Source organism: Medicago truncatula, chromosome 3 (assembly GCF_003473485.1).
Source record: "Medicago truncatula cultivar Jemalong A17 chromosome 3, MtrunA17r5.0-ANR, whole genome shotgun sequence".
NCBI lineage: Eukaryota > Viridiplantae > Streptophyta > Magnoliopsida > Fabales > Fabaceae > Medicago > Medicago truncatula.
This window is the reverse complement of record NC_053044.1, coordinates 46,312,918-46,336,029: the sequence shown is the minus strand read 5'-3', so window position 1 is coordinate 46,336,029 and position 23,112 is coordinate 46,312,918. Positions and strand designations below refer to the sequence as shown.

Genomic DNA, 23,112 nt, shown 5'->3' with positions numbered 1-23,112 from the left:
AATCAAACTACCATAAGCCGAGCTTTCATTGCTTGTAAAATATGATCCATCTAAATTGAGTTCGAATCATCTAGGAGGAGGCTGGACCCAGTTATGCTACTGACTTGTATTATGAACGTTATTGTTAACTGAATTCCATAGTTTATCTTCCATATTTGACCAATAAGAAAATATGAGCATGTAAAGTTCCATTCAATCTAAACAAAAATACTGGGATAAGGTGCATACAGCTTCTATTTTATCTTCCTCCCATCATTATTTTATATGCATTTCCTTTTTTTTCAGTATGCCAAACAACTATATTGGTTATTGACATTCAGGATAAGGTGCATACAGCTTGCTTGTAATTTCCAAAGGGTATATAACTTACATGAGTGGAAAGGGTTAGAGGAGTCAAAGTTTAAGTATGTACTTATGTTGGTCAATGATGTCTAAGTGATTTAGCCGGTCAACACTTTTTAATAAAAATATATATATAATTGATGTAAAAACAAAGGTAGTTTCCGAAGCCGGGAGTCGAACCCGGAAATTCAACTTCAGAATTTTCCATGAGAGCTACTTCGGAATTGGTGTCAATCAATTGGCATAAACTAATATTAATGCAAAACAACTAGTATATTTTCAATTATTTTTCCTCTAAATAACAAAATGATAATAATGGTTGAAAATTCACACACAAGTAAACATAGAATAACCTACAAATTTTTAATTTTTTTTCAGTTGAGCTACAATATTGTTTTCACGTTATTGGTCATCATTACTTTATTTATGTGTATTTTTGTGATATGTATATAAATTTTTAAAATGCAACACTTTTCCTCTCCAAAAAAAAATAAATACAACTCTATTAAACTATTATGCATTTTAATAAAAATATTAACTTGTGACAATAATGCAAATACAATATGACCATATCAACAAAGATAGCCTCTCAGAATAAATATATCAACAAATATATCCTCTACGTAAAAATACAGAGATTAATCTAATCTTTAAAGCCGGGTAGAACCATAATTGATGGTAAAATACTCCCACAATATATTTAAGTTTAACATTTTTATTGGGTTATTAAGTTTTAAATTGGTCATTTATGTCACACAACACTTGCAACATTACCTTTTTCCGTCCAACCCTTTGAGAGCCAAACTTAAAAGGATATGACGAAAAATGATAACGTTGCATGCGTTGTGTGACTTAAACGACCAATTTAAAACTTAAAAAACTTAAAGATTAAACCGTTAAAAACATTAAACTTATGACCATCGAAATTCCGAAAATATTTGGCCTATTAGAAAAAGTAGTAAGTGAGAGATAAAAAAAGTAGTTTTTTTTTTTTTTTTTGACAAAAGACAAAAAATAGTTTTTTTTTAGAGGAGGAAAAAAAATAGAGTTATACCGTATCATATCTGTTTGTATAAATTTTGGTTTGAAAATAACACAACTCCATACATTGTACCAAAAAAAAAAAACATAACTATACATAACCATGATTACTTTTCATATTATATATCAACAATGATTTAAAAATCTCTATTTTTAAATGTGCTAGCAGTCAAAATTATTTTGCACAGTACAATTTTGCGAGCCCGTTGATACAATTATATAGTATATATTTGTCTTGGATTCTTAGACATGCCTCATGATTATGCATATCCTGACTAGTTAACAAAAGGAATATTGAACTAGAGAAAATTAAAGAAAATTAATAGTTCCCGCACCACTGTTTGGTAACTCAGAGATGCCACCACATGATGGCTTCAGAAAGAGATCCTTGGCTCCATTGGTTTATTAATCAATCAAACCAAATTGCTTTAAACGCAAAATCTGGATATACTTATAATAATGCATATGAAACCACAAATTGACCCCATCCATATACATGCACCCCCTTGAATATATGGGAGAAGAATGCAATAGTTATTAATCAATAATGTAGATATATAAAACAAAACCACAAACACTGCTTTTGCACATAGATTTTGACAGATTCAAATAATAATTAATGCAAAGCAAAGCTAACGACCATATGCCTAGTGTCTACCATGTATTGTACATTTCTCATTTTTTGTATGCCATACCCTACCTTGATTATGATATTTCTTGGTCGTAAGTTTGTAACTTGTAATTGTAAGGCATCCCCCAGAAATTTAAGTGACTCCAACTACTCATAAGTCATTGAGACTTTTCTCCAGCACATCATTTAATTCATCGGTTGCTCTCTGACCACTTGATTAACAAATTGATAGAACAAGACAAATGTTACCTTTTTTTTATAATTGCTCAAGTATCTGTATCTACTTCAAAAAATAAGTAAATATTAATCACTCTTATAATAAATTATTACTACTTTATAAATTTATTAAGTGGTTTTTTTTTTTTTTTGAGAATTGATTCTTTTTGTTTAGTGTTGTTGATTTGAAATGATTATTTCCTTTACAGGAGTTACTATATGTGCACATATCAGAATTTGTATGATTGCAAAGCTTATCTTTCACCTATTATGTTAATAAGTTATGTTATTTAAATATCAAAATATATTCACTGATCATGTCTATTTATCTATATCTCACTTTTTATTTTATTTTATACAATTTATGCACTTTTTAAAAATTAACCCAATAATAAAATGATAGTTTGTTGTACCTGATATGTTGATAATATTGATTTGAACGCAAACAACAATTGCAACTGCAGAGAACAACAAACCAGATTCTACGAGATAAATTAGAAAGTAAACCTGTAAAATTGAATACGTTAGTATTAACCTGAGGCGTCACGAAGACTGCCATTGGAATTTATCTGCCTCAGAGTGTGCAAATTCCTCAGAATTCAACATGTTCTTCTCGTAGTTATGGAGGTAACAGAACAACAAGAATCACAAATTTATCAGACATATGTTTATCTCAAGAAGTAAAATGGAGGAGAAGGAAACAATTTTTTTTTTTCTTTTTGAGAAAAACCTTCTACAACTAAACGAACTTTGTATCTATCGACCGACCCATCAGAGTTATATTTTCTTTTAAAAATATACTTGCAACCAATAGTTTTTTTTTATTTTTTATCATGAAGGTAAATCGACTAAAATCCAAGTTTTATTTTTAGTAATACAATCAATTTCGGTTTTAATAACTTCTTTCCAAAATTTAGAATCAGAAGAAGAAATATTCCAAAGTTAGGTTGATGATAGTTAACATCAAATTTTGATGTTTGAAGGATATCATTTCGCTTAATCAATTACCCTCTTGCGAGGCATGTCCTTGGACTACACCCCCATAGGCCATAAGGCATATTTCTATCTATCCCACTTGCTCAAATGATCACTCTGTCTCTTAGCTAAACGTTACAATTTGTGTGGACCAAATGATCAAGTTATTGTCTCTGAAATATCACTCTCATCATGCTTTATCACAGTTCCATGTATTCACCCCACCCCCCACGCTCAAAGTTTGGATGATTGGATACATGTCCCACAACCTTTTAGTTTCATTGCATTTTGTGGAGGCCATTAATTTGATCATCATATACAATATCTTGCAAAGATAACAGAAAAGCAAATTGTGCAACATACCTTTATATATGCACACGCCTATTATATGGCAGATAAAACTTACAAATGGTAACTGGTTACTCTAAGTTCATTGTAGAAAAGCTCTTCTCTACATCAAATTGACAGACGTGGAAGATCAAAATACGTACACACTCAATAAGCTAACTAATTAAAGCAAATGACTTTCATCAAAATATATCAAATCATTGCTGAAATCAGAAGAAAACACCCCAAAATCAATTTCAAGATTTTGAGATTCAGTGCAGGAATACACAATATCCTTGGAGAGTTCAAAATCCTTAAAATCAGACCACAAATTAGGATCCAATAAGTTGTCAGTAACATCACTCCTCGGAGTAGTACTGTCGTCGTTGTTGGGATATTCTTGTTTCACAATTGACCTTTCTGAGCTAATAACATGTGAATCTTGTTGATCATAATTTGTTAGAACCTCCTTTGAGTGAGGATTAGAATTCACAAGAATTGAATCCCAATTAGTATCTTCAGAGAATGAGACCATTTGTGGAGTGTGTAGAGTGGATTTGCATGTGTGAAAGCCAATGTATGTAATTTGGTACATTTCTGGATTCTCTTCTATCAATTGTACCTGTTTGGTTGCTTTGCAACCTTGATCATGCTTCCGGGTGCACCTGAAGTAACTCCTGCAAATTATCATTGAAAAGGTTTCTTAGAAGACAAGTTTCTTATACACAAGAAAATACAACACAAGTTAAACACTATATACCAGTTAGCGCGGATTAATTTGTATACTGGTAAAATTTGAGTGTCAAATGAATTGATTAACTAATTAGTAATTAGTGGGTCTCACTATAAAAGAAAACAACTAATTAGTGGGTCTCAATTACCACTTGATAGTATATAATCTCATTTTAAAATCGGTTTCTTAATCGATTTAGTGCATATTTCAAATCACAATGTGTGTGACCCTGTAATTTTGTTGAAACTACAAAGTGTATTTTTACAAAATTGCTTTTACTCACCATGATATGGAAATATGCACTTGGCGGATGTTTGCTTATGCGGGAATACCATTGATTTTGTAAGAGTTGATTTTATAAAACTGATTTAAATTATAAACATCTACCTAAAAGTGAACCTAATCATAAATTTAAGTGTAAAATTCACTTTGGTGAATCAAAAGCTACAAATCATAATCTCAAGTTAGAATTAATTCCAGAGACCAAATCAATTATACACATCTAAAATTGCCTCTAAAATGCTTCTATTTTCTAAATCTGATCATACATCGATTTAGAACCGTTAAAAAAATATTTTTGACTAGCTCAATTATTTTTATGAACTTTTTTTTTATTATGAATTTTAACTTGCTCATATTGTATAAATAGAACGAGTAACTAATAATGTCTTCAATTAAAAAATTAACAAAATCATTAGAAAAAGCAGAGGAAAATAATGATTGATTACCTTGGGAAATTAGAATTGAGGATTTCCTTCTGTCCGTACTTTCTCCAGGAATGAGTGTCACCAATTGTTTTAGAGACTATGGTCCTTGTCTCATCTGTCTTCCTGCATAATAATTAACAATAAAGATTAGTAATTTCTTCTTATCATGTGTGAGAATAGTGCAAAAAAAAAACATGTTTTTTCCTTGTGTCCGTACAAAACAAACAGTACCTTCTTTTGTAGGAACCTCTTCTATCCTTTGTAGTTGGCGACAATCTCTTCTTACTCTCACTTGTATCTTCAGACTTCAAATCATCAGCTTCCACCAATGAACCTGAATCATTCACATCTAAACTACAATCTTCAGTAGAATTCATCACAGAAATAGTCTCAGAGAAAGATCTCAACACATTAGTCACCAATTCCTTAACAGAAGGAGACCCATCAGAACAAACAGGATTCTTAAGCAAAAGTTTTAACTGAGTAGCATATTCTTTACCCTGAAGAAGCTCTTTTATGAGTAGCTTCTTTTTCTTGGCAGAGACAGTTTCAGGTAAAATAACATTCATTTGCTATAATTTAGTGTAGTGGATCAGGATCTGTTTGTGTTGTTGTTGTTGTGGGATTGGGTTAGGATTTGGCAAATATAGTGGTGTGGAAGAAAAGAGTATGTTTTTGCTAGGAAAGTGGGTTGTAAATGGATGGAAAATATTAGGAAGGGAGATATGATGTTGAAATGTGAATAGATGATTCAATTTTTCCACAGATAAATGATAAATATAACGTTGGCTTGGCTTGTAAAGGGAATAGATGACGTTGGGCTATTGATGTAATGCTTACGTTCATTCATATTTTTTTATTTTTTTTTTGTAATAATAAGCAAGCAACTTGTATCTAGATGACAATTAAGTGCTTTTTCTATTATTATTATTATTAGTACATCTAATCTAGATTAAGTTAGTACTAATCCATAAGTGCCGCTGAATTTCGTTGTCATTTCTGACGACAACTTTTTAATTTATTTATATACCTCTAATCAATGCCTAAACGTGGCCACTACCAAACAAGGGTAATTTTACTTACCCAACAACTTAATTATGCAATTACATGTATTCAATTCAACTTTCAACTGAAGTATTCGTGTATTCTGCTAATTACTAATGGCCCACCACCGTGGTGGGAGGCGCAAGTAGTTCACATCATCCACATGGATTGAGAAATTTCATTGCATTTCATATATGTACTTATTATTATTGCAAGTTAAGCATTTCATTCATTCGATCAAGAAATTTCATTGCATTTCATAGTATAAATGTACTTCTTTTATTACCTAATTAATTATTTGCGACTGATTTCAACATCTTTTTCATACATTCTCAATTATGCAACAACTGTGTCCACAATATTATCCAACTTTACCAAGATCCTTCATGCCAATTTGTTATTAATCTTGACAACTCAGGGATCTCTACTAGCCGAAGTGTCCTTAATGCTAGAAAAATTGATTTTTAAAGATGGAAACAACAATTGCTTAAGTTTGTGGAGACACAATCAAAAAATTGTGGACTTCCCTCTTGTGTTGGTAGATCAAAACAACAAGTGTTTGATATTGTTCAAGACTTCACATGGAAGATCCTAAAAATGTTGGAAGAAGAAATTTCTTTCTTCGTGAGGTGAGCATCAAATAACTTGTGGCGTAATCCACCTCTAAAATTATTATGGGTTGTTTCCTTTTACCCGAGGGATTATGTGATCATGCTGAAGTAATGACAGAATTTTGGTGCGGGTTATAACATAGATGAGAAGAAAAAAAAAATACTAGCTCGAATAAACGTTGCAAACCAACAATTATAGGTGATTAGGAGTTTATAAGAATCAAAACTCTAATGGCGTTCTTGCGAAACACGGGTACTAAATTTTATCACACTAATTCTTTACTCTCTAAAGGTTCTTTTGATGTGCATGATAGAATAAAGACAAAATAAAATAATGAATTAGGTAAGATTTTTTTTAGACAAAAGAAAATACCAAATACAAAGAAAACGACAGAGAGACTAGGGTCTAGGTGCATTGACTTGGTCCAGGTATTACCCAAACAAGAATACATCGTGATGCGTATGGGCGCAAAATAAGGTTACGAAAAGATGAAGAGTGAACATCAGTTAGGATTCAAAACTAGTGAATGGATCGACTACCAGTATGGGATCAAACTCCACTTTCCAGCAACTCCTTGAACAAAATAGCGAGCATAAAATCTCTTTTGAGCATTACCAGTCTGAGAACAGTCACAAGGAGTGCAATGTACTAGAGTCTCTACAGATTCATAAGATCAGAGAATCGAAGAGGTAATCCATCAAACACAACAAGTTTTAACTAGACGCGTAAGAACGCAGATCGAGAGATGAGTCAAATACGTTAATCGCCAAATAGACTGTTTTGGGTTAACATAACAAAAAGACCTTTTCAGATTTTTGTAACCGAACCATGGCAAAAAGAGGCCACGAATCTTCAACCATCCAATCCTTAATCTAGAACATAAGCATAAAAACACATACTATAAACCTACAAAAACAAACAACTTGCCAACAACGATGATCCGACAACACACGGACATCACCAGTGACCCAAAAACCCATAACTAAATTTACTGTACAATGAAACCAATACATAACAAAAATCAATCGTAAAATTTGGTGATCCAAACTTTGAATTAAATATGAAGTGAGTTTGAAAGAGAACCACCATAACTACCGTTGTAGGAGCAAAACACGAACAACCCATAACATGGATCTAAAGGTGAGCGTACAACTACTTTAGTAGTCCTGGTTGAGGTATGTGGGTGGTACAATCTTTAGGGAAAACATAAACATTTTTCATATTACATGTTTGAGGTGCAGATGATAAGAAATAAGATAACATTATTTATTAAGTTTTTAGGTTTAAATATATAATATTTTTGTTTTCAAATATGACGGGATAATATATACATACACCTACACATATAAATAAAAAAACTAAAATTAAATAAATTATTAAATTATTTTTTCTTAAAAAAAAAAGTAATTTAATAATCTTATTTTTTTTTAAAAAAAAGATCCATTCACAATATCATTATAATGGAGGGACGAATTTTTCTCCAATTTAATGCTAAAGATTAATTTAATAATTTTTTTTGCTGAAAGTAAATTGATATGTGAGAAAATTATAAATTGATGAATTGTGTCAATTGACCAACTACAATATCACATTGTATAAAAAAGCAAAAAATCCTTGTAAATGAGAGAAGAAAACCATATTTTTTGTCTTTTTGTACATTTGTGATATTGTAATTGACCAATGTCATATCACATTAACACTCCAATTTCATCAAAGTGCTACCTTTTACTTAATATATAGTCAATAAAAATTGATTCAGTAGGTAATAAATAAACTTATATGCAATGTTGTTGATTCAACTTGTGTGAAGATTTTGACAAGTGATTTATAAACGCCTCTATAAATACTCTTTAAACCTTAAGATTTGATTTCTTATCGGATGAAATAAATAGTTTACCTTAACTTTTTATTTGGAAAAAAATTAAAAATAAGGTGTAATTTAACCGTATATAATGGCTAAATTATACTTGGGGTTCTTTAAATTTGAAGTTTGTAATATATTGGTCATTTAAGAAATTTTGGTCATAAGTTTGAAGTTTGTAATATATTGGTCATTTAAGAAATTTTGGTCACACATAAGTCCTTCAAGTTTGTAAAAGTTTTTAATTTAGTACTTTTATTAACCAAAAGGATGATGTTGTAGAAAGACTAAAATTGAAATTTTTTAATGTGTGACCAAAATAACATAAATGATTAATCTGTTACAAATATCAAATATAAAAAACTTATATGTGACCAAAATAATTTAAAACCAATTTATTACAAACTTGAAGACCTCATGTATAATTTAACAGTCTATTACGTATATAATTGGTAAATTTAGATTAAGGTTAAGACCACCGTATGTAAGTCGAGGAATATTCGGAACAGGCGACCGAAATTGAAATAATTATAATAAAATATTTCTAGTACCAAATATTGGAATTAATTAAAGTTGTGTTCCTAGGGTTCTCTTTTGGCATTCGAGATTTGACATTTGGGGAAAATGGCCGGTTTACCTGCGAAGCTTCGTTCTCGATTTTCTGACATCAAAGCCGCCGCCTTCTGGGGCGTCACTGCCGGTACCGGCGCTCTTTACCTCGTACAGGTAACCATCTCTATCTTCCCTCGATAATTCAGATTCTCAATACTCTCTTTACTTTTCAAGTTTCCTTCGTAAGATTATATATGATGTTAAGGATTTGTACCCTCTACCTTCTTTGAATCCTCACATTCGATGGTGTTCTATACTGATCTAAAATTTTGATCTCGATCGTCAATTTTTGTATTTTCGAATCGATATGTTTTATCTGCCTCACTCTTGAAATCCATATTCTGATATAATTTTTTATTTATTTTAAATTTAATGTCTTTTTGACTTTAATTTATTGGAATGATTTCCACCAATATTCAATGAAATTGACCAGTGATGTTTGTTGAATCCACAATCACGTGTTGGAGATTGCCTTTATGGCTTTTAAGTTCCTATCATATCATAAATTTCACCAACGCATAGATCTGTAGGCGCAGCATTGCACATCACATTAGTTTACTATTGACTTTGAGTTATTTTGTTACACTGAATTTTTTTGGGGTGATTGTTTCATATGTGAATTTTACATCATTTAAGATTAGAGATTTCTACAACCATTTTGTGAGAACTTTTGACAACTGTTCTTATCCTCTCTCTTCCTTTTTCTCTTTCTATTGTTTTTGACCAATAAGAAGAGAGAAACACATGGCTGTCACCCTGTGAAGCCCCGATACCTGACACACGATACCGATACGATACCGGTACGAAAATTTTCAAAATTCCTGATACGATACGACCTCGATACGTTATTAAAAAATTAAATTTAAAATTAATAGTATGTGCACAATGTATAAACATAACTAAAAATGAAGATAAACAAACATTCACATTAATGAAAATGATCAAAACAAGTGACAATTACATATTTTTTCCGCACAAATTAGATAGAATATAGCTAAACATCATTAGTACCATCCAAAGAGAACATCTAAGTACTATAAAAAAAAGAACATCTTTGTCTAATGGTGACTACTTAACATCAGTAATTTATATCGAAAACAAACAGCAGAAGAAACATAACATTAGAGAGAAGAGAAACAGAGTAGAATTCAATTAGTGGTAATGGTTAGAAGAGAGAATAGCTATTGCTATGTGGTGACGAGAAACCCTATTTTTTTAGGTTAGAAGAGACAATATGATTTTGATAGCGCTGCCAGACTTGATAGGTGTCGGAGTATAAGTAAGCTGTGTCGGAGTACAAGTTAGTCGTATCCGACATGTATCGGTCATTTTTTTTCCTTCAAAAAATAAATATTAACTGTCCGATACTTCTCCGATACAAGTGTCGGGACGTATTGGGGCGTATCGGTATCGGATACGTGTCGGATACGATACTTCACCATTTTTGGAGTTTCGGGGCTTCAGAGCTGTCACCAAAGTTGTCATTAGATAGATGTACAAATATCATTGCTCTTAAGATTAATGGTGTTTGTTTGATATATTTAATCAATGGCTTGTATAGTGTTGTTTATAAAATTTTGAACTTTCTGGTCTGCTTTATGGTGTACCAAACATGGCTGGCATGAATGTTTAATTTAAGTTTTTTTTGTTTGTGATGCTGATGGAATTCTTTGTTAAAAGTTAGTATACTTCAAGTTTCAACAAAATTTGATTTATATGATCTTTTGATAGATGTTTCGTTGATTAGTTGAATTTGATATTGTCTCTTCCTCGGTGAAAAAATAGGAATACTGTCGAACATATAGACATTACGAGATTCACGTGTTCTCAATCTCATTATTAGTCATTACATGTTTTTGTGCATCCTGGCTTCAAGCACGAGGCTGGAGAGTTAGACCACTAGATAGGGTTTATAAATTAAACGACCCCCAACTATTTGATTCGGATTTTGGTTTTAATGGAGTTATTGTTGTATGTCACAAACGATGACACATATTGTTTTTTAACAACAAAAACAACAAAGACCAGCTCCTTACTTGTAGTCTAGAACTGAAAATTGCAAATCTGAAAAGATAAATTTAGTTATACAGATGCATCGGACCACCATCCTAAACCCTCACTTTTCCTCTCAATTCATGCCTATGTTTCTACCTGGTCCGTCATTGACTATTTCCTATTTCTTGGGTTAACCAAAAAGGCCAAACCCCTGACCATTGCCGGATTGGATCATATGAACTTGGCATTCGGCCCACGTCTGAATGCGCAGCCCATCCTCTTTTTACTCAACATGTACTATTCCTATGTAACGGGAAAACAATCCGAGTTATTGAAAAACATGTACTCGGGGAAAGGAACACACAACCAGGGATAACAGCCAAAGAAACCACCAAGGGCAGTTACCATTCTTATAGCATAAAAGAGGAAGAAAATGGTAGAGAAGAGGTTAAATTACTCATTGCTCAGAAAGAACAACCACTAGTCTCATTGTCGTCGGGGTCTACTAATATTCCACTCTGGAACATTAATTATCCTAAATTCTATTCTCATTTCTCCCCATCTGAACTCGAACTTGCCACTAGTCTTTTTGAGCTCAGCATTCAGGTACTGTTTGGCCCGGACTTGACAACATGAAGACGCCTTTCTATTCCGTCCTCCTTACCCTTATGTGTGTACCCTCTTTTTCCCTTCACTTTCCTTGTAGCATATACCCTCAGTAATAAGGGTCTAGAACTTAACTTTTGTATCAGTATAACCTTACTCAAGGATAAAGCCACACATTGGTAGCTGTAAGGAAAGGACTACAGTAATAGCTCCAAATGTAATATACTCTAAGTTGGATATAAGTCTTCAAATAGATTGCTTTAATGAGAGGTGGAGCTCTTTCAATAGTCTCTGTTTTACTGGTTCTTTTAAGCTTCTTCAATGATCTTGAGGACACTGTCACAAGTTGTGGCTTAATCATCCTTGCTATCTGGGCACATGGCTTTTAATGAATTTCTCTACTTTTGTAATTTGAGTTAGTATGTGTGACATTTTGCTTTTATTAAGTATTCATATATGGTTTCTTGTTATATCTTTAGTGCAGTTCTAAACTTCTAATGCATTGTTTTTTTGTTGCTTAAATCACCAACAGCCATGGGACTTTTTGAGGAAGACCTTCTTCGAGAAGCCAGAGCCTGAGGAAAAATGAATTGAGACTTGAGAAGAATGATTTGAATTTTTGGATCATGTTAATGACGAGTAGCTGAATAACGGTAGAATTATGTTGTTTTCTGCTGAAACATACCTGTTTCTGATATTATGTGGTGGTTTCGGATATTAATTTTAATGCTGTCTACTGGTTGTTTTTACCAGATATTTTGTCATAAATTATTTTACTTGGTCTTCCCATATATCTTGAACGAGGCATAAATTTGTGTCAACTGTAATCCTTCACGGATGATGATAACGCACTGGTATATTTGAGCGATAAAGGACCATAATACTTTTAAATTGTCATCAGATTATAATCAAGCATATGTATGATAATGCAAAGATTAAAATAAATTTACAGCGATAGAGCGAGCATACGAACTAAATCATTATCTGAAATTCTTTTTAAATCGCTAGGAGCTCAAGTAATTTTATTTTTTTTTTGCAGTTGAAATATAAAATATTTTCCCTTTCAAGCACTATTTTGTACAAATTTCACAGATCATCCACTTTGGAAGTACTAGGCTACTTTTGAACTGTAGAGTAGAGGCACATGGCAGACGCCAAGTATCTTTCTAAATTAAAGTTAACACAAAAAATGCGACCAACATAACTGAAAAACCTGATTCTAGATAGAAACCTACTTATGTCCTTCTGGTTATTAGAAGCAACTTTTGTTAAAAATAATTCTTTACTTGATGTGGACGACATTGACTAATTCACCATTACTTCTTTTCTTCTACCAAATCAACAATACTTTCTAATATGAGATAATAAAATTAAAATTTTAATTGTCCGCCTCACTTAACAAGACCTTTATATCCCTAAAAAAAAAAAAAACAAGACCTTTATGAGCAGTTCAATTCCAAGTCTCCGCTAGAAAAAATGTTACAAAGTTTATATATTTTTTACAGACTTTTATACAATATATTATAAATAAAAGGAATAATAAGAAAATAATAATTATAAAGGAGAAATATCAAATTTTGGTCCCAAATCTTCCGTTCATTTATCATAAAAATAAATAAATTTCTCTTTTATTTACGATTTTAATCCTCTTTACCTAATCAAATAAAAATTAAATTTAATCTTAATTTTAAATTTGTATCAAATCAATTTTTTTTGGTAGAGGGTATCAAATCAAATTTGATATAATCTTAATTTAAATTTTACATCAAATGTATTTGTTAAATAAATCTGAAGAAATCAAATCTAAACTATCTCAGTTCAATTTTGAATTAAGAATATTATAATTAATTAAAGATAACAATACTAAATGAAAGAATTGTTAAATATGCAATTTTTTCTTTCCAAAACTTCAAGTTTAATTTTATTTTTTTATAATAGACGGATAGACACATTATTTGATAAAAAAATTCATATAGTTTTTCTCTTTAAAAAAAAAAAAGAAGATGCGTGACATCCAATAAAAGTTTATTATATTTGGTTACAACACCTGACTTTTATAACTACTATATTTTTATTTTATTTACCCTTTAGTATCATGTAAAGACAATATAAACCTAAAATATATTTCCATTAACCTCACAAGTTATTTTACCTCAATACCTTACAGATACTCTATAAAACCAAAAAACTAGTATATAACAATAAAAAATACCCTTGAAAAAAAAAAAAATAGGAAACCCTTTGACGAGTAAAAAGACGTGTGTGAAAAATAAAAAATGGATTTTATTATGATCTGAATTACCGGATCTAGAAAGTTCGATATACCTAGTTTCACACACAACACAACAAACATCTCCAACCGTCTGATCCAGTTAACACACAATGATCCTCCGTTGTTTATATGTATCATCTCTTTCTACCTTCTCTCCTTTTCTTTTGTTTCTCGTCACTACCAACGACACCGCAGCCGCAGAACACAACAAGCACCATTCTCGTGAGTTTCCCACTCTGAATATCAAATCTCTGTTTTTCTTCTTTGTATATATATATATATATTTTTTTTTGTTGCTTTTTCTGTTTTTAACGTTTTTCGTATGATTTTCGTGTAACAGAAAGTGGTTGGGTTCGATGGAGAAGGAGAAAGAGAAAGAGTTGGTCGAATTGTACGAAGCCGCGAAGAAAGCGGCGGATGCTTCCACCTCCACCGATAATAGTCCCAGCGAAGAAACCCGATGCCTCGATGCGCTTGAACAGCTCAAGAATTTTCCGGTCAATTACAAAATTCTCGTCAATACCCAGGTTATTATTTTTCTATTCACATTGCAAAATTAGGTTTCTTTGATTTTCAATAATTTCTTATGTAAATTTTTGTTGTATTATTTTTATTTTCACGTTGCATATTTGATATGTTTTGCATGTTATAGTTGTTAGGGTTCAATTCAAAGGAAGGAAAATATAGATCAGACATGTTAAATTTAGGACAGTGTTTGAGTGATAATTTTATTTGATTTAGATTTTGGAAAATCAACTCTTTATGTTTGGAACTTATTGAAACTGGAACGGTTTTGATTTGATCTAATTTGATTATTGCACATATTTACAAACAAATCCTAATGTATCCTCTCCGTATTTGATAGCAATATTTTTTCAATGCTAGACAATATTTGACCCGTGATAAACTAGTTCATAGTTTATTGGTATGATTGTGGTCTAATTGTGCGCCACACTATACTGTTTTTTTGTTTATTTTGGCTGATGCTCCATTTATGAACCTTGCTTATGGCTTCCTTTTCTTACAAGCATACTCACATTGCCACAATTTCTTGCTGGTGAATCTGTGTATCCTTGCTTAATAGTAGTTTGTTTGCTTTTAATAATCATAGTAGAAGAACATTATCAACATTGAAAAGTATTTTGGCGCTTTGCTTTTATTTTTGTACTTTTTAATCTAAGTTATTAATCTATCTGAGATTGCCAGTTTCAGAGATAAATTGGTAAATGAAAACAAAGTTCAATGAAAAATTGAAGAGATGTCCAAACTAGATAGAAAAAACTGTAGTATTTGGAATTCAGGGAAAAGAAATAAAGATAGTTAAGGGTAGACCAAATTGATCTCAAATCTTTACTTTTTTCATGGCTTTTCCTGTACTTGTTAAGATTTTCATTTTTTTTTTTTTTTAATTTTCCGATGTAATCTTCCAGGTGGGAAAACATCTTAAAACTCTCACCAAGCATCCCAGGGAGAACATTCGGGCTTTTGCTGTTGACTTAATTGCGATATGGAAAGACGTAATTATCAAGGAAACAAGTAAAAATAAGAATGGGGCCTCTGATTCTAAGGTTGAGTCAACGAATGGGGAGAGAGCTAAAGCTGGCAAATTGCAAAAGAGTCCTTCAGTGAAGGTTGAGAAAGGTGAAAGTGCCAAGGTGGAGAAAGTTAATGGGAATGGTTCATCAAAGCTGAGCTCTGGAAATGTAAAGGCACAAAATGTGGATGTTAAAATTGAGAAAACTGATCGTACCTCCAACATCAAAGCGAAGGAGGAAAAACCAGTATCTGCGGCAAAGAAAATTTCATCCAGCGCTGCTGCTCCACCAAAGCTGAAGACTATGATCAAATCTAACGATTCAGCGCGAGACAAAATAAGGGAACTTCTCCGAGATGCTTTAGCGAAGGTCTTTGAAGAGGCAGATGAAGATATGATGGATGAAGTGAATGCATGTGACCCTATTCGTGTGGCAGTGACAGTGGAGTCCGTATTATTTGAAAACTGGGGTCCTTCAAATGGAGCCCAAAAGGTCAAGTATAGGTCCTTAATGTTTAATCTTAAGGATCAGAAGAACCCAGATTTCCGGAGAAAAGTTCTGCTTGGTACTGTTGAGCCACAGCGGCTGGCCGTCATGAGCTCAGCAGAAATGGCTAGTGAGCAAAGGAAGCAAGAGAATGAGAAAATCGAGCAGAAAGCTTTGTTCGACTGTGAGCGCGGACTTCAACCAAAAGCTACTACTGATCAATTTAAGTGTGGTCGGTGTGGACAAAGGAAAACCACCTATTACCAAATGCAAACTCGCAGTGCTGACGAACCTATGACAACCTATGTCACTTGTGTTAACTGCAACAACCGTTGGAAGTTTTGTTAGTGCTGTGGTGATTGGTGACTCTCACAAGAGCTGTTATCAGTCGTTACTGATATATAGTGTATGAACGTGTGATGTCATTGCGGTTCCACACCGCTCTACTGTAGCACCAGAATTTTTCTGTTCAGACTGTTACATTTAGAAACTGTTTAGGACTAAATGTACTTTTTATTCTTTTAGCTTAGAGTTTTAGCGTTTCTGTAGTTTGTTGTTATGTTACAATTTATTTATCTTTTTATAAAATTGCACCAATGTTTTTTTCTCAGGTTTTACCGGTGATTCAGAATGGCATCCAAGTCCAACTTATCTGATGACATAACTAAATTGTTAGGTAGACCACTTACAGTAGCACTGGCCAAAGGCAAGAGCATTAGTTGAGTACCATCAGATCTTGGAACACTCTAGAGCTAGAATCAAATATGTGAGCCCTTGGGTTGTATTATTTAGTAGAGAAAGACACCCACAATTGCGCTTCCCCTTCCTAAACCTGACCATTCATGTGCCGGCTATCCTTTGTATGTTCATCTCAGCTTTCAGTTCTCTCTCCAACTCCAACTCCCACATCCCAAATCTATAATCCCTTCTCCTTCTTTGCTTGTTGTACTGAAGCACATACATAGTTTTGCGGCCAGGAAAACCACTTCATTTTTTTTTTCTTCTGTTGCTTATTTTATTTAACTTCATTTTGAATCTGAATGTCTAAAAATGAATTCAATCTCTGGAGGTGTGTTTTGTTGAAGCATTCTTCAATGTCAGATTTTATCAGTTTTGACACCTTTTGAACATAAACTAACAAAGCTGAGCAAATGGTTAAGAAATTAACATCCAAACCTGTGTCATAACCTAGCTTCTAGATAGATTTCATTTTGAGAACGGAAATTGAAGGCATTTTCATCATTTCAATTGTACCCTTAATCAACTTGTTGGTATCATTAAAAAAAGAATTTAGATTTTTTTTTTTGGGTCATATTATTGATAGTTTAGTTTATTATATAACTTGAAAGCAACAAACATTCAAAATTTCATAAAAAACACGTTTATAATTTTCAAACTTTAACATAATAAAAAGAGCGAAAAGATGGGCACGTGAGTACCCGTCTTTTCACTAATTATATAATAAAAAAATTCATATAGTTTTTCTCTTTAAAAAAAAAAAGACACGTGACATCCAATAAAAGTTTATTATTTGATCAGAACACGTCACTTTAATAACTACCACTCTATCCATTTTAAAATGAATGTCACTTTAGCAAAAAAAAAAAATGTTTTAAAAGGAATGTCACTTTACATTTCCCATACAACATTAATTTTTTTCTTCTAACTTTACCTTCGATAAATACTCCAACTTTTTTCGCACACAATATAAAACAAGTGCAGTTTAGTAAAAATGTTATGTCTAATGATTATTTCATTTGATTCCTTAATCTGTGTGTAATTGCCTAAAACGACACTCATTTTAAAACGGAGGACCTTAAGGTGTATTTATTAACTTTTTAGTTATAACTTGCTAAAACACTCCCACATAAAAACTAATGTGTGTTCTAACAAATCCCTATATATATATATATATATATATATATATATATATATAGGCAATTATCCCCCTGAAATTGTAAGTTTCATCAATTACCTCCCTGAAATTAATAAAACTTCAATTACCCCATGAAATTTCACAACGTTAATCAATTTACCCCCTCCGTCAAATTTTTCTGTTAGTGAAAACATGACGTTTTGCAAATACCCCCCCTGAAGTTTTGCACTTATGTGCAAAATGTCCCCAAAACTTAAAAATTTATATATATTTTTCTTAAAGACAAACAATTAACGATTAAATATTAAAGTTAACTATTAATTTTGTGGTTTGGAAAAACTACATGCATATATACATCAAAATAGGGAAAATGTGTATTTTTAAAGTGAAAATAATGGTTATTTCTAATAGACAAATTATTATTTTTAGGGGTTTATAGACAAGTTAATAATCAGTTTTAAATTTATATTTTCTCCTTCACCATCTTAGTCTTTTAACTCCTCCAACTTCTTCAACAATTTGCTCAAACCATTTAAACTACACAACCCTCAATATTTTCATATGATTTGTTCTTGTTTACACACTTTATAGAAAACTTCATTCTAACTTCTTGTTTGTGCTGCAGGCAAGGACAATCATTCATCGTATACAATCTAGCTCACACCACAATACTATCAGACCGACATATCATATATAACATATTAAGTAATATTCATGTAAAAAAGACACAAATCATCAGCAAATGAAATATGTGATCGGTATGTATAGAGGAACACTTATTGAGAAATGTCAAACACTTAGACATATATTTCTTTACCTTTGAAAATAATCCACAAATCATCCAATTATTGTCACTTTAAAAAATACACATTTTCTCCCATTTTGAAGCCTATTTTGATGTATATATGCATGTAGTTTTCCCAAATTTTAAAATTAATAGTTAGTTTTAATATTTAACTATTAATTGTTTGTTTTTAAGAAAAAAATAAGATAAATTTTTAAGTTTGGGGGGCATTTTGCACATAAATGCAAAACTTCAGGGGGGTATTTGCAAAACGTCATGTTCACTAACAGAAAAATTTGACGAAGGGGGTAAATTGATTAACGTTGTGAAATTTCAGGGGGATAATTGAAGTTTTGTTAATTTCAGAGGGTAATTGACGAAACTTACTATTTCAGGGGTAATTGCCTATTTACTATTTTTTTTTTGGCTTAATGATGTGTTTAGCCCTTGCAATTAGGCGTCATTTAAAAATTAGTCCATGTATTCGCTAATCCTTGCAAACTAGCCTTGCATTCTTTAATCATTTAAAATTTCATCCTTTGACTCGGTTAATCACTGTCAGATCATCAAATTAGCAAAATGGCTTGGGAAAGGATAAAAATACCCCTAATTTCATCTTCTCAAAATATTCCTCTTCTTCAATACATTGACCCAGTTCTTCATTTTCTTCAACTATATGCAAACTAAATACATGGTTGATCGGTAGTGCTTACCATTTCAAAATCTACCACTAGAGATTAATCAATCATAAAGTTCTCCTCCTTGGAGGAATTATAAGATAGTCACGTGACAAACAAAATTGCATTTGGTGACGGTTCCCACCGTGGTAGAAGACGGCGATGGTTGGCGGTGAAGGCAGCGACGATGATGACGACGACGGAGATGGTGGTGACGACGACGGTGAGATCCATGGGCCATGATCTTGTTGTTCATCTTCCATAAAAATGAAAATCTCTTTCTTTCTCTCTTCCCCTTTTTCTCAACTTGATCCCGCCAGCCATTAACGCCCTTGTTATTCTCCTGATCTTGATCCTTACCCTTTAATAACCATATATCTGTTTTACTTTAACCCATCAAAATTTTCATTTTTTTTTGTTGATTCTGAGAAAAAATTGAATCCTTTAGTTAATTCAATTTCAAACATCCCTTTGAATTTTAATGGTGTGAGTATCGGTTTATCATGTGTTGGGAGCTCTGACTTTGGGAAAAACCAAAATTTGTTGAGTTTCGTGAGACAAGGATGGTTGAATATGCAATACGAGGAATTGTGGAATCACCATCGTGATCATTGTTGCCATGTTGTTGTTTCTTCCGACGAGGCCATAGGTCTGGATTTTTAGTTCTTTGTTCTATGAGCTGTTACAGAGGAATTGTTGTAATCAGCTAGAATTCTCATGAAAAATAGGTCTTTTATAAGTTTGCATTGCCAAGGTAGTGATTGTTGGATAAAATAGAAATGGGTAGTAATTTCTGGGTTGAAAGAAAAGGGTGTTGGAAGGGATGAAGATGAGGAGAAGAAGCCAAGGGTATTTTTGTCCGTTCATACAAACTTTTGCTAATTGAGACTGCCACGTCATCAAATTACTGAGGTGGCAGTGATTAAGTGGAGAGAGACGAAATTTTAAATGATTAAATTTTGCAAAGGTAATTTGCCAACATTAAAGATTATAGAGTTTTTTTTTTTTTTCATTTACCCTTTCTACCTTAGGTCCTTTTCTTTTGTTTCTCTTCACTAGAGCTGTCAAAATGGGCCGGCTCGTATGGGCCAGCCCGAAAGCCCGCATAAAACGTAGGGCTTGGGCCTAATAATTGGAGCCCGAATTTTTTCAAGGCTTTTTAGCCCGGCCTAAAAAAGCCCGGAGTCCGTTAGGACTAGCCCGTTCGGGCCACGGGGGCAGCCCGCAAAAAATTAAGAGTGGGTCATTTTTGGTGTGGTGTCTGCTGGGCCTAGACTGGACAACCCAATATTAGGGATCCGGCCCAAATTGAAATAACCCTAACTCACGTATGTGACATCAGCCTCACTCAGTCACTCTCACTCACACTGCACACACACGGTCGGTCACACTCTTTTCTTCTCCACGCCGATTCCGATTCCGATTCCGATTCCGCGATTCCGCCGATTCCGATTCCGCGATTCCTCCGGTTCCGCGATTCACACACGGTTGTATCATCAAATCAAGCAAGCTCACGCGATTCCGATTCCGCGATTCCGATCATCAAGCTCAGGCGATTCCGATTCTGGCAGCTGAAATCACACAGGTTCGTTTTCATCCTTTCTTCGTTTTCTTCGTTTCCTCTTTTCTTCATTACTCATCGTTTTCTTTGTTTCTAATTCAGGCTCAGCAACTCTGCTCAACACCTCTATTTCTTCTTCTTCTTCTTCATCGTTTTGGAGGTTCGTTTCTTCTTCTTCGTTTATCTGTTAAAATGTGAAATTAGGGTTTGAATAGGTTAAATTTGGGATTTTTTAATGAATTGTTCTATTCATCTGCGTTCCCTATGCATTTTTAGAGTGAGAAGAGAGGAATACCTGTTGAAGCAAGTCGGCCGTATTACTCGTCAGTCGCGGGCGGCGTTAGGGGCGATGCTACAAGAGATCGCTAAAAGAAAATGAGTATCAGGGGCTTTTATATGTTTAAGATTCAGAGTGGAGTGTTTGCCGCTGCGGCGTTGTTGGTTGGTAGTGACGAGTAATACGGCCGACTTGCTTCAACAGGTATTCCTCTCTTCTCGCTCTTAAAATGCATAGTGAACCAAATCCAATTACAAAATTAATAATCTGCTTAATTACATTTTTGGTCCTCTAACTATTTAGTCATTTCTGTTAGAGGACCCACATAAATCAATTTTTAGTTAGAGAACCAATCCGATACCAACTAAATAGATAGAGACCAAAAAGGTAATTTAGCCTAATAATAATCTTTTTATGATTTAATTCAATTTCCTTTAGTTTGTTTGTGGTAGCGATACTGACTGAATTGCCATTTGTGATATGTAGGGTTTTGTGATTGTGATAACCATGGGAGGAGGAAGGAAGAATTTGAAAAGGGCAACAGAGGAAAAACATGTTACGCTTCAACATGGACAATGCATCATGCGTGTCGTCTCTCTTCGTGGTTCCAATCTCATTGAGATTATGGATGCACGCGGTGATAAATCACTTGCTATATTTCCTGCTAAGTTTCAGAAAAGCATGTGGATTAAAAGAGGTTTTCTTCTATTTATCTAAATCATTTTCATTTTCTGTTTTCATCCATTATTTTACTCAATCATATTCACAGTCTCCCTAACTGTTTTATTCTTTTTATGACTTTACTTCATTGATGATCCAACACAAGCTGTTTTTTCTTTTTCTTTCTCAATCTGCAGGGAACTTTGTTGTAGTTGATGAAAGTGGGAAGAAAGAGGCTCTTGAATCAGGAAGCAAGGTTGGATGTATTGTTGTTCAAGTTCTTGTCTATGAACAAGTCCGAGCATTACAGAAATCTCCAGAATGGTGTGTTCTTGTTAACAACTTTGATTCACATAGTTTTTCTTCCCATACTTTGTTCATATTCCCTATCATTCAAACTTGGATGTTGTATGGTGGCATATAATGGTATCCACAACATATCAAATTCTCATATTTTTTTAATCATGTTTTATGTATAGGCCTGAAATATTTAAACAGGATTTAAAAGTAATAGCCACCGAGCAACAAGAGACTGAGACGGACATAAGGGATGATGATGAACTACCTGCAATGGAAGACAATACAAACAAGATACAACCTTTTGAGCCGTATGTTGATGCATATTTAGATGGTTTTACTTCACATGCTTTGTTTATATTCTCTATATCAATCAAACTTGGATGTTATATGGTAGCATATAGTGGCATCCACAAGTTATCAAATTCTCATATTTTTAATCATTTTTTTATGTATAGGCCTGAAATATTTAAACATGATTCAAATGAAAGAGCCACCGTGCAACAAGAGAATGAGACAGACACAAGTGATGATGATGATGGACTACCTCCACTGGAAGCCAATACAAACAGGATACAACCTTTTGAGCTGTATGAAGATTTAGAATCCAATTCAGATAATGATGATTATTTTGTTGGCTCCCATAGTTCAACCAACACTATGTAAAGAATGCTCTTGCTTTGAATCCATGTGATGATTCTCTTGAGTATTTAAATGTTTGAACTCTACTTAGAATCGAATTTGAATTAACTTGTCAAATTATAGAACACAATCATTTATTTGAGTAATTCTGTAAGTTTGTTTTTTGTTTGGATAAATCAATGAGAACCACTGACAAGAAACTTAATTTTTACAGACAAAAGTTATTGTTGCCAATGGGTATTATAAAAAAAATGCATTTAGAATGGATGAAAGGACATTTCATTTAACCTAAATGAATACAATAAGACGTGTCTAAATATTTCCCTGAAAAAAATACCTGCGT

At 32.9% G+C, this 23,112-nt stretch overlaps 3 protein-coding genes and 1 pseudogene across 6 annotated transcripts; 2 read left to right on the top strand and 2 right to left on the bottom strand.

Moving 5' to 3' along the window:
* Nucleotides 1–3,500: 3,500 nt before the first annotated feature.
* Nucleotides 3,501–5,718, bottom strand: LOC25489818 (probable WRKY transcription factor 70). The gene is made up of 3 exons (XM_013606040.3): nt 5,204–5,718; nt 4,994–5,095; nt 3,501–4,209 (listed from the first exon to the last, which is right to left on the bottom strand). Exons 1-3 carry the CDS (start codon nt 5,539–5,541, stop codon nt 3,717–3,719), a joined length of 933 nt encoding a protein of 310 aa, XP_013461494.1. The 5' UTR covers nt 5,542–5,718; the 3' UTR covers nt 3,501–3,716.
* A 3,322-nt stretch (nt 5,719–9,040) lies between these two features.
* On the bottom strand, nt 9,041–12,331 carry LOC112420257 (uncharacterized; annotated as a pseudogene).
* A 1,682-nt stretch (nt 12,332–14,013) lies between these two features.
* Nucleotides 14,014–16,610, top strand: LOC25489816 (transcription elongation factor TFIIS). Its single transcript, XM_013606038.3, has 3 exons — nt 14,014–14,196; nt 14,315–14,501; nt 15,405–16,610. The coding sequence occupies exons 2-3, from the start codon at nt 14,331–14,333 to the stop codon at nt 16,341–16,343; spliced, it is 1,110 nt and encodes a 369-aa protein (XP_013461492.1). The 5' UTR covers nt 14,014–14,196; nt 14,315–14,330; the 3' UTR covers nt 16,344–16,610.
* A 4,069-nt stretch (nt 16,611–20,679) lies between these two features.
* Nucleotides 20,680–22,969, top strand: LOC25489815 (probable RNA-binding protein EIF1AD). 4 transcript variants are annotated; one of them, XM_039831700.1, is made up of 7 exons: nt 20,680–20,917; nt 20,996–21,001; nt 21,359–21,374; nt 21,657–21,867; nt 22,028–22,154; nt 22,310–22,438; nt 22,586–22,969. In XM_039831700.1, the coding sequence occupies exons 4-7, from the start codon at nt 21,678–21,680 to the stop codon at nt 22,791–22,793; spliced, it is 654 nt and encodes a 217-aa protein (XP_039687634.1). In that variant the 5' UTR covers nt 20,680–20,917; nt 20,996–21,001; nt 21,359–21,374; nt 21,657–21,677; the 3' UTR covers nt 22,794–22,969. The 4 variants fall into 4 exon arrangements, with proteins under 4 accessions (XP_039687634.1, XP_024635110.1, XP_024635109.1 ...); XM_024779342.2 differs by having other exon boundaries at nt 20,996–21,053; nt 21,170–21,374; XM_024779341.2 differs by lacking the exon at nt 21,359–21,374 and having other exon boundaries at nt 20,996–21,053.
* The last annotated feature ends 143 nt before the right edge of the window (nt 22,970–23,112 follow it).

Coding starts and splice junctions, on each gene's coding strand:
- LOC25489818 (XM_013606040.3), bottom strand. CDS start 5,541: ATGAATGTTATTTTACCTGAAACTGTCTCTGCCAAGAAAAAGAAGCTA. Junction 5,096..5,203: donor AGAGGTTCCTACAAAAGAAG/GTACTGTTTGTT, acceptor ATTATTATGCAG/GAAGACAGATGAGACAAGGA. Junction 4,210..4,993: donor CTCAATTCTAATTTCCCAAG/GTAATCAATCAT, acceptor GATAATTTGCAG/GAGTTACTTCAGGTGCACCC.
- LOC25489815 (XM_039831700.1), top strand. CDS start 21,678: ATGGGAGGAGGAAGGAAGAATTTGAAAAGGGCAACAGAGGAAAAACAT. Junction 21,868..22,027: donor AAGCATGTGGATTAAAAGAG/GTTTTCTTCTAT, acceptor CTCAATCTGCAG/GGAACTTTGTTGTAGTTGAT. Junction 22,439..22,585: donor AAGATACAACCTTTTGAGCC/GTATGTTGATGC, acceptor TTTTATGTATAG/GCCTGAAATATTTAAACATG.
- LOC25489816 (XM_013606038.3), top strand. CDS start 14,331: ATGGAGAAGGAGAAAGAGAAAGAGTTGGTCGAATTGTACGAAGCCGCG. Junction 14,502..15,404: donor AAATTCTCGTCAATACCCAG/GTTATTATTTTT, acceptor GTAATCTTCCAG/GTGGGAAAACATCTTAAAAC.